The sequence below is a fragment of the Odontesthes bonariensis genome, chromosome 5 (assembly GCF_027942865.1).
Source record: "Odontesthes bonariensis isolate fOdoBon6 chromosome 5, fOdoBon6.hap1, whole genome shotgun sequence".
Lineage (NCBI taxonomy): Eukaryota > Metazoa > Chordata > Actinopteri > Atheriniformes > Atherinopsidae > Odontesthes > Odontesthes bonariensis.
The window spans coordinates 7,662,986-7,677,798 of NC_134510.1; the positions used below are offsets into that span (position 1 = coordinate 7,662,986).

The 14,813-nt window shown below is 44.2% G+C and overlaps 1 protein-coding gene across 5 annotated transcripts in view; it reads right to left on the minus strand.

Moving 5' to 3' along the window:
* The window catches only part of dyrk1b (dual-specificity tyrosine-(Y)-phosphorylation regulated kinase 1B), a 63,997-nt gene that overhangs the window by 4,757 nt on the left and 44,427 nt on the right, over positions 1–14,813 (minus strand). For all 5 annotated transcript variants that reach the window (XR_012769788.1, XM_075464737.1, XM_075464738.1 and 2 more), the window contains 8 exons: positions 10,698–10,864; positions 7,121–7,240; positions 6,260–6,448; positions 5,148–5,295; positions 3,792–3,941; positions 2,897–3,033; positions 2,279–2,425; positions 1,895–2,035 (listed from right to left, as the gene is read on the minus strand). Coding sequence is in view for 4 of the 5 variants with exons in the window: in XM_075464735.1 (XP_075320850.1) it covers positions 1,895–2,035; positions 2,279–2,425; positions 2,897–3,033; positions 3,792–3,941; positions 5,148–5,295; positions 6,260–6,448; positions 7,121–7,240; positions 10,698–10,864 (1,199 nt within the window). In the remaining variant the exon portion in view is untranslated. The remainder of the gene's footprint in view (positions 1–1,894; positions 2,036–2,278; positions 2,426–2,896; positions 3,034–3,791; positions 3,942–5,147; positions 5,296–6,259; positions 6,449–7,120; positions 7,241–10,697; positions 10,865–14,813) is intronic.

A 14,813-nucleotide genomic window follows, 5' to 3' on the forward strand; every position in this document is an offset into this window, starting at 1 on the left:
TAATTCAGAGATTTTTCATTCTGGTCTTTTCGGTATACTGAGTTGGCATCACCAATTACAATCTTGTGGATTGCTATGAAACTGCACATGGATGGTACACGTGCAAATGTAAGCAGAGGTGTTTCCTTTTTAATCACTCCATCCATCCATCCATTTTCATCCGCTTATCCGGGGTCAGGTTGCAGAGGAAACGGAACCAGGAGAGAAACCTAGACATCCCTCCAAAGGGAGACGACCAGGAGGCATCCTGTTCAGATGCCCGGACCGGCTCAGCCGGCTCCTTTCGATGCGGAGGGGCAGCGGCTCTACTCCGAGCATCCTCTGGATGGTGGAGCCCCCCATCCTATCTCTAAGGCTGAGCCCAGCCATCCTCCGAAGGAAATCCATTTCACCCGCTTGTATCCGCGATCTCGTTCTTTGGGTCACTATCCAGATCATGTGACCACAGGTGAGGGTTGGAACAAAGATGGAGCAGTAAATCAAAAGCTTCTCCTTCCACCTCAGCTCCTTCTTCACCACGATGGACTGGAGCAGCGCCCTCATCACCGCTGACCAGGCCCCAATCCGTCTGTCCATCTCTCGCTCCAACCTTCCATCACTCGTGAACAACGTATACAGATACGTAAACTCTTCCGCCTGACGCAGCATTCCACCTTTTTCCGGTTGAGAACCATGGCCTCACATTTGGAAGAGCTGACCCTCATCCCGGTCGCTTTGTATTCAGCTACGAACTGCTCTACTGCGCGGCAGAAGGTCCTGGCTTGAAGAAGCCAACAGAACCACATCATCTGCAAAAAGCAGAGCTGCGATTCTGAGATTCCCAAATCAGACACCCTCCTCTCCACGACTGCGCCTTGAGATCCTTTCCACACAGAAAACCACAAACAGGATCGCTGACAAGGGGCAGCTCAGTCCAACACGCACTGTAAACAAGTGCCCCTTAGTGCCGAGGATGCGGACACAGCTCTTGCTGTGGTTCTACAGGGACCAGATAGCTCATAAAAGCGGCTCCGGCACCCCATACATGGCTAGCACAGAAGTCCAGAACCTTCCCTTCTGCGACTTGCAGCCCCAGTGAGGCGACGCTCTCGCTCAACGGGGACTTGTGAGTATCCCCACACCCGCCCGACGCCTCTCGCTATGGGCAACTTCAGAGTCCAGCCGTTCTCCAGGAGTTTGGTTCCAGAGCCAACGCTGTGTGTGGAGGTGGGCCCAACTATATCTAGTTGATCCCGCTCCACCGCACACACCAGCTCGGCCTCTTTTCCCACCAGTGAGGGGAGATTCCACGTTCCCAGAGCCAGTTTGCAACGCCAGCTATTGGCACGCCCAGGTCCCCGCCTTTGCCTGCCGTCCAGCTCACATTGCACCTGACCTCCCCACGAGTGGTGGGCCCACGTGGAGGTGGATTCCAGATTCTTCTTCGAGCTAAGCCCGACCGAGCCCCGGGAGTCAAAGTTCGGCCAACAGGTGCTCCGAGGAAGTGACCTGAGTACCTTCCCCGAGCGAGGCAACTACTTTCTTCTGGTGCCGATCCATCGAGGCCTTTGAATCACTCTTAGTCTGACCCGTCCCCTGAAACCAATTTGCCATTGGGGGGAGAGGAGAGACTACCAGGGACTAACGCCCCCGACAACACAGCTCTGAGGATCATGGGAATACTCAATTCTTTCACCACGTCAAGGTGGCAATTCTTTTTTATGCAAGTCACATGTTTGTAACTGTGTTTTTTTTATCCAACACTTTCTGTACATCTGTGTGGTCCATTTTCTTTTAAACTGATTCAAAGTGTTGGAACACGTGTTTTAGCTTTAGACACCATCTGAGATTCTTGTGTATCATGTGATCAGCAGCTTTCTGAAGGGAAGAAGTGAAGGTGAACTCTGAAACATACCTTCTTAACATCCTTGTTCTTCTTTACTGTCCACAGACCATCTGACAGCTTGTCAAAATACTTTCTGGCTTTAGGAGCTGCATCCAGCATGTGGCTGGGTGGAACCCCCAGAACCTCTACAATCTTATTCATCTGGTCAACCTGTTCACAAACACAAACACACAGCATTAACCTTGGATTCAAACACAGACTGTATATGAATACAGGTGGCACTAACACATAAGGTCAGCTCACTGACAGATTGAGACACAGATTCTGTCCAACTACAACTTCATTTTCTTATTTCTTTTTTCCAAAAAAACTACAACTATGTTGAACGAATTGGGATGTGACCACTGCTAAAGCATTACGCTGAATGTGGTCCAGACATGGTGCTGCTTTTACCTCATTGGAGCCACTGAAGAGCGGCTCCCCTGTGTGCATCTCCACCAGGATACATCCCAGAGACCACATGTCGATAGCCAGGTCATACGGCATTCCCAGAAGAACCTCAGGAGAGCGGTAAAATCTGCTCTGTATGTACTGATAGATCTGTGAAGAGGAACAAGAAGACAACTTTTATTTCATTTGTTGCTTTTTAAATCCTTTCTGTCTATCTGCTCATGTCGACTGAATTGATCAATGGAGCATCTTTTGCACTGATGAATACGCAACTATGCCCCGCCTCTCCTCCCGGGCCACTTGACAAACTGCCAGTTTCAGTGTTAATCAGGACATGTGTTTGATGAGTATGTCGCTCATTACATTTACTCAGCCTTAATCATTTCATTATATTTCATCCGTTTTTTTATTTACAGCACAAAGGTAACAGGGCTCTGGTCAGAGAAAGGGCATCAAGGAGGTGAAGTGTCTGATTTTGTAAGCTCCCATCATAAGGAGAGAAGCAGTTACTGGGAATTATTAGATGTACATGTATGACCTTTGACAAGCACTTATTGAAAATGTGTGTGTGTGTGTGTGTGTGTGTGTGTGTGTGTGTGAGAGAGAGAGAGAAACACTCACCCTCTGTCCAAGCTGGCAGGAGGATCCAAAGTCCACAATCTTAATGGCAGATCTTTTGGGGTTGCACAGCAGGATGTTCTCTGGTTTCAGGTCGCAGTGGATGATTGACAGCTCTGGAGTGGCCAGGAATAATAATGCTGGGTACAAAAATAGGTTGAAAAATCATTCAGATTTCACATCTTTGTAGTAAATATGCTGCAGTTAGTCCTGTTGAAGGCACATTCCCACAAACACAGCCTCTCATTAGGCATCTGCAGCTTCCTTGTTCTCGATCAGGGTTACAGTCAGTCACTGATGAACAAAAGGAGGGGGGGGGGGCTTGTTGTCTTGCCCAACTACATTACAAGACAGCTACTTGACTGAGTAAGCCACGGGCACCTGTGGCTTATGTTACTGTGGGTAACTTGGTGGGTGCTAAGTGTGCTGAATGATGAAGTCAGCAGACTCAGGTATACCAGGGATATGTCAGCCAAGGTTAGGCCTTTACCCATGGGGCCCTGTGCTCAGCCTGAAGGAGTAAGGCGAACTGCTCCCCTGTGGACCCCCACCTGACCTGATACAGATCAGGCAGGGGTCTCGGCTGTGTGATCCCAAGCTGGCAAAACTGGCTTTATGGACATGACATGTCCCTTTCTGTCATGTCCATGAGCTGGTGTGTGTTTTAGAAGGCAGAGACCTCCAGTCCACATCGGCGCAGTTTGCAGCTAAATGTGAAGTGAGTAGGTGAGCATGGACCCCCCCCCCACCCCTCAGTAAAAGGGTGGGCTGCCCACTTCAGGTTGGGGGGAAGTTCAGGGAGATCTTAGCAGTTGAAAATGGATGGACATGTTACGCACATATACAGAATATGGAGCTGTGAACCCATATCATCTGAGTAGTGTTTCCATGCACCCACCTGTACAGAGCTGCTGTGCAAATTTCCTGGTGAGGTTGAGGGAAACGCCTCTGAAGTTGGTGTTCCTCAGCAGATCGTACAGGTTGTAGCTCAACAACTCAAACACCAAACAGAGATGGTTCCTAAACATAAAGTGACGCTTCAGGTGGACTGCACAGAGACAGATTGACAGACAGAGACACAAAGACAGATGGGAGACAGGGACGGAGGTTAAGGGATACATGGAAACAAGAGTCAGGCCAGGCAGTTCCAAACAGAATACATGAAGTCATTTCAGATTAGTTATTTCAAACTCTGAGTGTTTGCTTTTTACATAAAAAAAAAAAAAAAAAAAAAAATCAAAGTTCTGATAAAGACCCATTCAGTCTGTGTGCTTTAGGGATCATCTGGTTGTCTTCCCCTTTTCTGTCTTCACCAGCCTCCATCAAACAAATATAGGCTTGAAATGCCCAAAACTTCCCCTTTGCTTTACAGGCTGCATATTGTTTAGTGTGTTGGTGAGATCATCTCATGTTGAAATGTACAGTAATAACTGTGGGTCCAGAGTGAGTGTATGACACAGGGTTCATACAGTAAATAAAAAAAAAAAAAACTTCCCCTTGTTGTCCAGTGCGTTTAATTTTAAACGGATTTAGTGAACTGATACACCCGAGTAGAAGCATGTAAGCACCATACAAAGTACTCAGGCCTGCACAGTGACACTCCAGCTGTGGCCAGGTGCATCCTGCTAAAGTGGTCCTTGACATATATCTAGAAAAACTACAGCAAATGTTTGGGGCACAAAATAAAAAGGTGCAGAACTTTTATTTCTGTTAGGCTGCAGAATATGTCACTCAGTTTTCTGAGGTGGTGTGCAGCGTTTCAGGCCTGAGGATCTGCCTCTGAGGATCTGCCTCAGGCCTGAACAACCTGTGGACACCATGTGTGCAGACCTCTCTGTGTGAGCTGCTCTGAAATGTTCTCTTGTAGCCGAATATTATAGTCTGGATATGCTCAGAATTTATCCCCCCCAGAATCTGAGGGTGGTAACAGGTGCCACATTATAGTGACACCTTTTAGAAAAGAACATGCATGCACTATATTAAGGATAACAGAAGTGGCACTGGGCACGATGTCCAAGGAGCTGTCAGCTGTCCATGATAACTCTGAATACACGGCATGGCATCAGGTTTGTTTAAATGTAAAACTTGTGAACTCTTTCACTCTGACTGGCAGCTTCTGGTCCATCAGACTGACCACAATCTGCACACACCTGTTGGCTGGGCAGCGCTACTTTCCCACTACACTGTCACCTGTGTGTGTGTGTGTGTGTGTGTGTGTGTGTGTGTGTGTGTGTGTGTGTATCCGTGTTCTTACCTATGTAATATTTCATCTCAGTGTCATGCTTGTTCATCAGCTCCAGCAGACGTAGTTCAATCTGTGCCTGGTTTAAAAATGCCTTTTTGTTCTTTATGATCTTAATGGCAACCCACTCCTGCTCATGGTGGTCGTAGGCCTTCACCACCTGAAAACAGACACGAGCAGACTTTGTCATCATGAAAGGAGTTTGTCATTTTCTCCATACTACTGTGTGAAACCCAAGCAGCCGCCTCTGAGGCTAAGAAATGACCCGAACTCAGAAGTTCCATTAAGTGCAGCTCCTGGAATGACCACTTGAGGGTGCTTTAAAATCAAGTCAGTATCATGTCCTGCTTCACAGCAGAACCACGGAACAGCAGACCTCCAACGCTGTGAGGAGGGGATGCTGTTAGGTGTCTTTAAACACTACACGCTGCTCTATTAAAGTTATGCATGGAGACGTGCATCTATGGGGGGGGGGGGGGTTTGGTAGCTGCCACCCGAAAGATGTTCAGAGTCCTCACACCCTCACTGAGATCCATCATCTACACATCACTTCTGACTGGAAAAAATACAAAATGGTGGTCAAATACCAAACACAAGGCCTCCTCAAACTTTGCTCCATCCATCCATAAAAACCCTATCTTCCCTTTTACACCTCTGTTCATATTCATGTTAAACAAACAAGATCCAACTGATTAAAGAAAGCTCCCCAGCGATGCTGCTGGGGTATGTTCGAACTATTTAAGAAACTATGGTTGACTGGTCTAACCACATTCAGGCTTCAGCTAAAATGTGAGCTTGATACATGTGTGAAATAAGAAAATAAATGCATTTCCCAAAACATTCCACCGCTTCTGTACAGGGTGAGGAAAGTGTCGCCGACCGATCTATTGCAGGAGCCACACAAGACTTCAAATAAATGATCGTTCCTTTTCAAAGATACTCAGTTGATTGAGTGAGATATTGAGTGAGAGACCATGTTGTTGGGAAAAAAAACTCCTGAAATATTACCGTGTTGTAAGCTTCTCAGATAAGTTGCCATTCAACACAGTAACATTACAGAACCATGATAGTCTGCGGAGAAATATTTAGAAAATGTTGAATTCCGTTTCCTGGGATGACCTCACCTGTCCAAAGGAGCCCTTCCCGATCAGTGAGTCTATCTCATAGCGGTCCAGCCACTTTTCTCCATTTTTGACAATGTAATCATAGTTGTCGTCATCGTAGCCATCGTTGTAAACTTTTCTTTCCTTCTTCGTGCTGCTATCCTCAGGAGGGACCTGCTGGGCCCTCCGCTTCTTCTTGGTATAGTACACCTGTGGGTGAGACGCACATTAGGCACCCGGCTGTGCTTTGTGTGACGTTTAAAGAGCGCTAAACTCAGATCATCAATAAACCACTAAGGTCTGCTGTGTTGGGTGCATGGAGCCTCTACTCAGAGCAGACAGACTGAGCAGGTGTTTAAATTCACTGTAAATTGTCCTTAAAAATGTCCCATTTGTTTCCGCTGTCTGTCCACGACCTGTTATCCATACAGCTGGGAGCAGCTCGGTATGTTGATGTGACCGAGACACAAAGCTCCACACAAGCCTCTGCAGGCATTTAGCTGAACGCAGCTCAATTAAGTTAAATGCTATTTTCTGTTCACTTAAAGCCATTGTCTGTATTTATTGAAGCTAACCTGAAAAGATATCATCGCCATGTAAAACTGCTTCAGTGGAGCCAGTGAGGACCACCTGATATCATTATGGTCCTCCTCATGGAAGAATGACTTTATTTTGAGTGGAATGGCCATGCTGAAAGAGCAGGAGGACGGCGTTACTATCCGTCTTCCAGCTTTTAGACCTTCCTGACTGAGCTCATGCTGCCCTGATTGGAGACTAATTCAGAGTGTGGATTCAGGCATGTGTGCTGTGTCAGGGACATTAATATAGGTGATGGAGTGGAAGTGTGTACGTGCGTGCTCCCGTTTTCCTCGTATGCCATACCTCATTGATGTGCTTGTAAGTTTTGATGAGGTCAACAGAGAGTTTCCTCAGTGGGGCGCTGGCAGGGTCTCTGAAACTAGGGGGGATCCTCCGCTGCAGTATGGTCATATCAGACAGCACCTGCACAGAAGAGCAACACGTCATAAACAAGTCTCAGAATGGAACCAGCATATGAGGATGTAAACACAACATGCTGTTCAAATGTGGTCAGACGAGTTGATGATTGCTAATTCTATACTTTTACAAACTGAAAAACAAAGCCAGTGTTTTGTGCATCAACCAGTACCATGAAGTTTAAAGGATTCATATCGGAACTCGGGAAAATTCCTCCAGCAGCAGCGACTCTCACAACAACAAATACAAGCAAACTGAAAGAGAACAGCTTGTTTGTCTCTGTCACAACTGTTCAGACTCAGAGCCTATCCTCTGCTGGTGGCAGCCTTTCTAACTGAAGAGGCTGTGATATTCAGCTGAGGAAAAGCTGGAACTTTGCTCATTGGAAAGGAGAATGAATGAGGCCCGGCGACTGTAAACCAGGCAGGCCATGAGGCACACACAGGGACGGAACATCGATACACAGCAACTGGTTGCTTGCTGCTGCATTAAGGTTTGAAATATTGTAAAGGGCAACTTTAACAGAGTGTGTGCCAAAAATATTATCTAACAGAAACAACAGTAAACTAATCTCAGTCGATACATTTTACTGAAAGATCCAGCTCATTGCACCTCCTTTTATCCCAGGAAAAATAGATAAGTTGGATTTAAAAAAATAATAAAATCTGTAATTAGTTCATTAATGGGAACATGGACACAGGAAATGATTTTCAACTTTATTGTATTCAGGAAATAGAAACAAATAAGCATATTCATCGTGATGTTGTCCGTCAACAGACTGCACAGCACTCAGTGTACTTTTGTAGTGTCTCTTATTTCAATGTGTTTGAAATTGCTGTCTGACATCCACGTGTTAAATGTCTGCACTAAATGAATGTGGAGCAGAGTTTCTGGAAGGCTTCTCAGGTCAGCTTCTCACAGTGCACACAGGGACTCCTTTTCCTAACTTCTTCCTGAAGACTATTGCCTCCTGTTTCGGATGATCCGTGCAAATTGTCGCAAGAACATTAAGTAAGAAGTTGCTGGTGTTAAATGTTATCCTGGACTCACCCCGAAGACCTTGGACACAGGTCTCTGTCTACATGAGAACACAGAGCTCCAGCAGTGGTGCAGTAGGCAGACATGAAATCATCAGTCTTTTCCAAATCTCGTGCTGCTGGGATTAGCTAACTCCTATGTCCTACAGATTACTTTTCAGATGATCAGAAGTTGCTGTCAGCCCGAAGAAAGCTGGTCTTGGTGCCGTTGCTGGCTTCCTTCCTGGACCACGCCACGTGATCTCTCAGACAAATCACTTAAACACACCTTGGATCAAAAAATATCCCCCATTATGGAAATCAACTCTACCTCTTTAACTTTGCAAATGTATCAAGTGCCAGCGGGGAATGGGAAACTATGAAGGGACTGATGTTATGGAGTTCAGTGAACTGCACAGAACAAGTTACATCCAGACCCCAAGTCTGACCCCAACACTTCTTAAACTTGTAACATTAAGCAATCGTATCTCTATCGGTTTTCCATATTCCATATGTATTTAGAGTAGATGATGACTGGTACTAAAAAGGAAAAAGGTCACAATGGTGTGAAATTACAATAAAAACTTTCTTGGCATGATTTTAACAAAGTAATGAGCACCAACTGTACCCATTCAGATACTAAGTCCTTCACAGGTTTAGGATCTGAATTTGCTGAGTATGCAGTGGGCATTCATGAGGTGGTATTTTACTTTTTAAACAGGGTAGTTGTGTGCAATACCATGCAAGTCAATTCTATACGCATGTTACTCCTGATTCATATATAAAGTGGAATCAACTATGGTGCATTCAGACTATCAATCTTACAGAACATATTTGATAGGGGTGGGTGAAAAAGCCGATTCATGTACATATCGCGATTTTTAATGGGATGATTTTTAAAATCAATTTTTCTCCCCAGAATCGATTATATTAAGTCTCCTCTGTGGCGCTCTCCATTTAAAAATGATATAACAGAAGTTACAGAATCTAGATTTTGAAATGAAACTGGATCAAACCCCAGTTTCTGTACAGACTCATAAGTTTCAATCATCACTTATGACCTCCTTAAAGTATGTTGCAGTGCATTTATCTGCAACACATGGTATGTAAATACTTCCTAGATATTTATTTTATGTGGAGTGAAGGGCAGCACTGCCACCTTTGGGCTGGGGATGTGCCTGCCTGAAGCTAAAGCGCGTTAGCTGTGAAGACTAAACAAAAGTAAGGACCAGGTTACATTGTTGTGCCTCTTCTCTTTTCTGCTTAAAGTCTTTCATGGCTCATCTCATCTTTCATTCGTCTCATCTACAGACTTTTAAAGTCCATCTACATCCATGCAAAGGAAACCTCGTGAGGTGCTGCTGTTCCCTTTGATGCCGGCTGATGAGAGGGTGGCACGGTGCCTCATCAGTGTGTGCTTACAAATAGCACGCTAGTGTCGAGGAGTCAGCTGAGCAGCAACAAGGTTGTTGGTTGGATTGGCGTGTTACAGCATTCCAGCAGTTCCTTCCACACATACATGAATTCAGCTCTGTAGCTGTGTCTCTGCTGGCTCAGAGGTGCATCAACCTGACCTCCATAAGTCGGCCCCTGGGCCTCACAAACAGAACGCAGCAAAGATACATCAGCTGTGCCCTGAACAAGTTGTATAAAGGGCTTGTTTGACTATGTGGGGTTGAGTCAAACAAACACACACACACACACACACACACACACACACACACACACACACACACACACACGGGTGTGTTCATTTTTATTTAAATGCTGAGAAACAATTGTTGAATAATGCTTCAATTCCCTAAATTACTGCTCTGTGAAGGCTGCCTGACTGTCAGCTTCCAGCTAGCTTCAACACGCCCCTCTTTCATGCTTGTTGACTGGGGGGCTCCTCTTCTGACCCGTCAGCTCTCCCCAGAAACATTTTGGAAAAAGTACAAAGAAGTTGTGGTACGATTCCGTTTCGTTCAGCTCTGAATTTGTCCACATAAATAAGTTCATCTGCTCTTTCTGTCTGGTTCCAGCTAACACAGTCTGAGTGGTTTACGTTCAGAAGTCTGCCCTGCACTCTCAGTTTCAGGTGCATGCAACACCTCGCCTGCCCCGGCTGTGTTTGCATCCCAGAAAAGGGAACATGCACACTGCTCCTTCAGTGGTGAACCAGGTCCCAGAAACTAAAGAAAAACACAGATCTGAATGGAGGGGAATATAAGCAGGATCATACTCAGACGTACACTACTTTCTAATAACCCAAGTTATTTTTCATGAGCGGGTGTAAATCATTTTATATTAATGGTGGCATTTTTGTGGTTACACAAAGCAAATATGAATGTTTTAATCAAATCAGTGTAATTCTTCTTTAACACAGCCGTCTGGAACTTCTGTGCAGCAGCAGATTAAACATGTGATCTGCAGGACAACACTGTGTGTGTGTGTGTGTGTGTTACCTGCTGCTGATCGGCCATGGAGTGGATGGAGCTGAAGGAGGGGTGTGTATGTGTGTGCTGGCTGGTCATGGCTGGCTCAGCGAGGGAGAAGCCCTGGGCAGTGGAGGAGGAGGAGGAGGAGGAGGAGGAGGAGGAGGAGGTGGGTGGACATCCTGAGCTGCTTACACCTGTTGAGAAAGAGAAAGGACAAGGTTTGGATCTTTCTTTTTTTCATCTCAGCTCCTACAGATCAGAAAACATCTGTCCGTCAAATCAGTTCAGTTCAATTCAGTTCAGTTTGATCTACACAACAAACATCATCACAGGGCACTTCAAAGATAGAGTCCAATTCAAACCGATTACAATCCAATTCACTGTAATACAATCATAATCCAATGAAATCCAATTTGTTAAATTCCAAATTAGTCCAATTCATACAGAGCCAATCAAAAAAAAATGTAGCCTCAGGAAACCAACAGGGAAACCAACAGATTGCACCAAAATTTCTCTTAAAGCCAATCCCCCGTCATCAATTTCTACAACGTGCAAAAACTGACTAAATAAATCAGTAACATTTGCTGTGTATCAGCAGACACAGAACTGAATGTGTGGGTGAAGAGGTGTTTTCCCACATGAACACTGGAGCTGGACTAACTCAGTTCAGGTACAGTTCAAACGTGAAATGTCACCGACTGCATTTAGCTCCAGCACACAGGGAGCTGGACACGCTGTGGAAATCCTGGAAGTCTCACCCCTCCAGAACATTTCGAAGAACATTCATGGCTGCAGTGTGTGTACGAAACCCAAACAAAATAACCCCGATGAGATGAGATGTGATGATGATAAGATGAGGGATTAGTTGAAGTTGACATTGCATTGACGACGGGCCCTTCACTTAGTTTTTCTCTTGGTCTTGTCACTCTCTAGTCAGCAGGATTTTTTCCTCTCTCCACCTTCCCAAACTTTTGAGAGGAATTAATTTGCAAAAAGACAAAAGGAGACAAAAAAAAAAAACTCACACTTTTCTTCCTTTTTTCTCTCCCAAAGATCATATTGGGCATTTATTCAACAGTGGAAGGAGACTGGAAAGTGGACGCAGTGAGTTGGCCAATTAGGGCTGGAACCTGGGCCACCTGTGACCAGGATTTTCACCTTGAGGCTCAACTGGTTGAGTACATAGACACTTCTGGTTTAACTCAAGTGTTTAGCTGGTAATTCACTTCCTACTGAGGTACATCGCCGTGGTAAGATTTGGTGAAAGTTAAAACATAAATGACATGGCTTCTGACTTATCAAATCCCTCAGAAATAGAAATCAAAGCAACAACCTGGACAGTAAAAACTGTTATCTCCTAAACCACGGAACAGTTGTTTGACACGCCTACTTACTTCCACAGAAAACACACACAGAGGATGAACTTTTTACCAGCTCTCCCTCCTGCTCTGGCTGCAGCAAGTTAACTCTGCTGCCCTCTCTGAGACAGAGAGGAGAGGCCAGCTTTGAATCATGAGATTACAAATAGCAGCCGACAGTTGTGATTTATCATCCCTTTCACTTGTAATTTTGTATTTCTCTTTCAAAACAGACACAACATCTGCCACAGACATAAGATTTAGCTAATGCCATTTGCTGAAATTAGGTCATAGACACTGGAGTATAAAGTCTTAACAAGAAGGTTTGGGAACACTTCATACCATTAGACAGAGGCATTCTGTGAAACAAACCTTAACAACCAGCATACACAAAGGTCCAATGTCATAGAAATGTTAAATGATTCAAATCTGCATCCCAATAACTGCATTACTTCCACAGCAGGGTGTTTGCTCTTGCAGAAAAGTTCACATTTCCTTTGTTTAAAGTCCAGGCCGCATAATAGCAACATTAACATTAGCAGACCAAAACTTACTGAGCTTCAGATGACAAGTTTTCATGCACCACTCATGCTGTCCCCATCTAAGTTGGAAAAAAAATGGAGCCAAAGAGCTAAGTTTGCCTCATCCCGCAGAGTCCTTCAGGTACAAGTCTCTCCTGTTTTTCACACCTCATTTCTGTAGTTTGTGAATGAGGATAACCACAGTAGGAGAACGGTACTGTTGCTGCTTGTAGCCTCCTGGTTACTACTGCAAATCCATTTTCAATATTTCAGTGACTCAGAGATCTCCCTGTACCTTTTTCTCCACTTCAGTGAAGACTCAGTTGTGCTGATGACCGTTTTCCATGATGCAGACATGTGGAAAGGCAAAGCCCGCAGGTCCTACACTGACAGCCACCTAATGTTCACAGGTTTCATCTCTGATTGTGCCATTGCTGACAGGACAACGTCTCTATTTGTGTTTTAGCGTTTGGTGATGCACGCCATTCTATTATTCTGGTCGAAGCTCAGCGTTTTGGTGCTTCTCCAAAGCATTTGGAGACACAAGTCTGACATTGTCGGACCAAGTAAAACATGTATCACAACATGTCACATCAACAGACACACAGCAGTGGGAAGGCAATCTGACACATGGCCAGAATCAAATATTCTGCTGTGAGACTGAGCCTGCGTCCTCAGGTGAGATTCACTCCTTTAAAGAAAAGGAGACCGCTGAGTGAATGCTGTCACTTTAACAGGTTCATGAAGACGTTAATGTGTTACAAGGACTATGAAGTCTGTTGATGGTGCTAAAAATGTTTGAAAACTAACAAACAATGTAGTTCGGGAGAAGTTTAGAGTCTTTTGTGACGCATGTGATGCTGCACGGGGTTGTGCTCACTTCTTTGTACAGTGGATACAGTTCACTGGCATTCCATTTATCACATTCACCTTCTTCAATTTAGTGATCTAATCAGTACTGCTTACATCACAAATCATTTACCAAAACAACAAGGTGCGTTTTTTTTTTTTTAGGGCTGGGCAACGATTACATTTTTTATCTAATTAATCACATGATGTCCCTGATTGATCACGATTAATCGCATTTGTTCGCAAAATCCAAAAATTCAAAGAAAAGAATTCAAAAGTAGTGTATAGCTTTTAGCATTTAGTTTTATTTTAAATGTGCTGCCATATGAATGAAAGTACCATAACATTTGTTGTGCAAACACACTTTTAACATCAGCATCTTTCTGTAGTTTTTATGTCGAAGCCTCGCTCCACTGTCTGTTTCCTTGAATGACTTGCTGCTATCAGCTGTGTGTTTTGTATTGAAGTGATATTTTCGACTGGAACTACTACGGTGATAAGACAATTCAACTTGGCTGTAAATGCAGGAGTTTTTTTTATTTTATTTTATTTTTTTCAAATACGTGCTTTTATGTTGAAAAAGTAAAACAGGAAGTAGCGCCGGTTAGCTCCGTGAGCTTCACACTGAGACCGCGGAGCACCTGTAACGGTGATGTTACCTGCTAGTTTATTTTTATTTTATTACTCCATGCTTCGTGGTGTTTGCTGTAACTGTGTGAACGTGATGCATTCAACAGACTTTTAATGCGCGATAAAATATTTATCGGCGTTAAATAATTAACAAGTTAACGCGATAATAACGAGTTGACTCGCCCAACCCAAGTTTTTTTGTTTAAAAAAAAAAATAAAATTCAAGGAATAACTGTTTCTTTTAATCAACGTAACAATTGAAACAACAATAACCATTTAAAAAAACTATCCTAATAATGAAGTGGGTGTTAGTTGCAGATAAATTAAAAACACTGTTGTCCCATCAGTGATGAAGCCACCACCACTCTCTGCTGCTAGCTGGTCCGTAAATAATCTCAGCTCTTTCACACTGTTCTACTCCCAGCTAACACACCGCACTGCCAAAAGATCACTGTGACTAACTCATCATCTTCATGATGACAAAGCAGAGCAGGTGAGGTGAAAAACCTGCCAGTGGAATGAAATTAAACCCAGTCTCAGTGTAACTAAGGGAAAAGGGTTTTCGGGGCTTTGTTTGGGAAAAGAAGAAGAGGGAAACCAAGCTGAATTTAAAGGGCGAATCGATTATTCACAACAGGCTGCGAGACAGCCTTTTAGCAATGGTTACATTTTCATGCACTGCAATATTTGACCTTATTCTAAATAAGTTTCCATGAGTTGCAGATTGGATATTCCGTTCATACTTCCATATACATATTATATATTGAATACTGATGTCCAATATA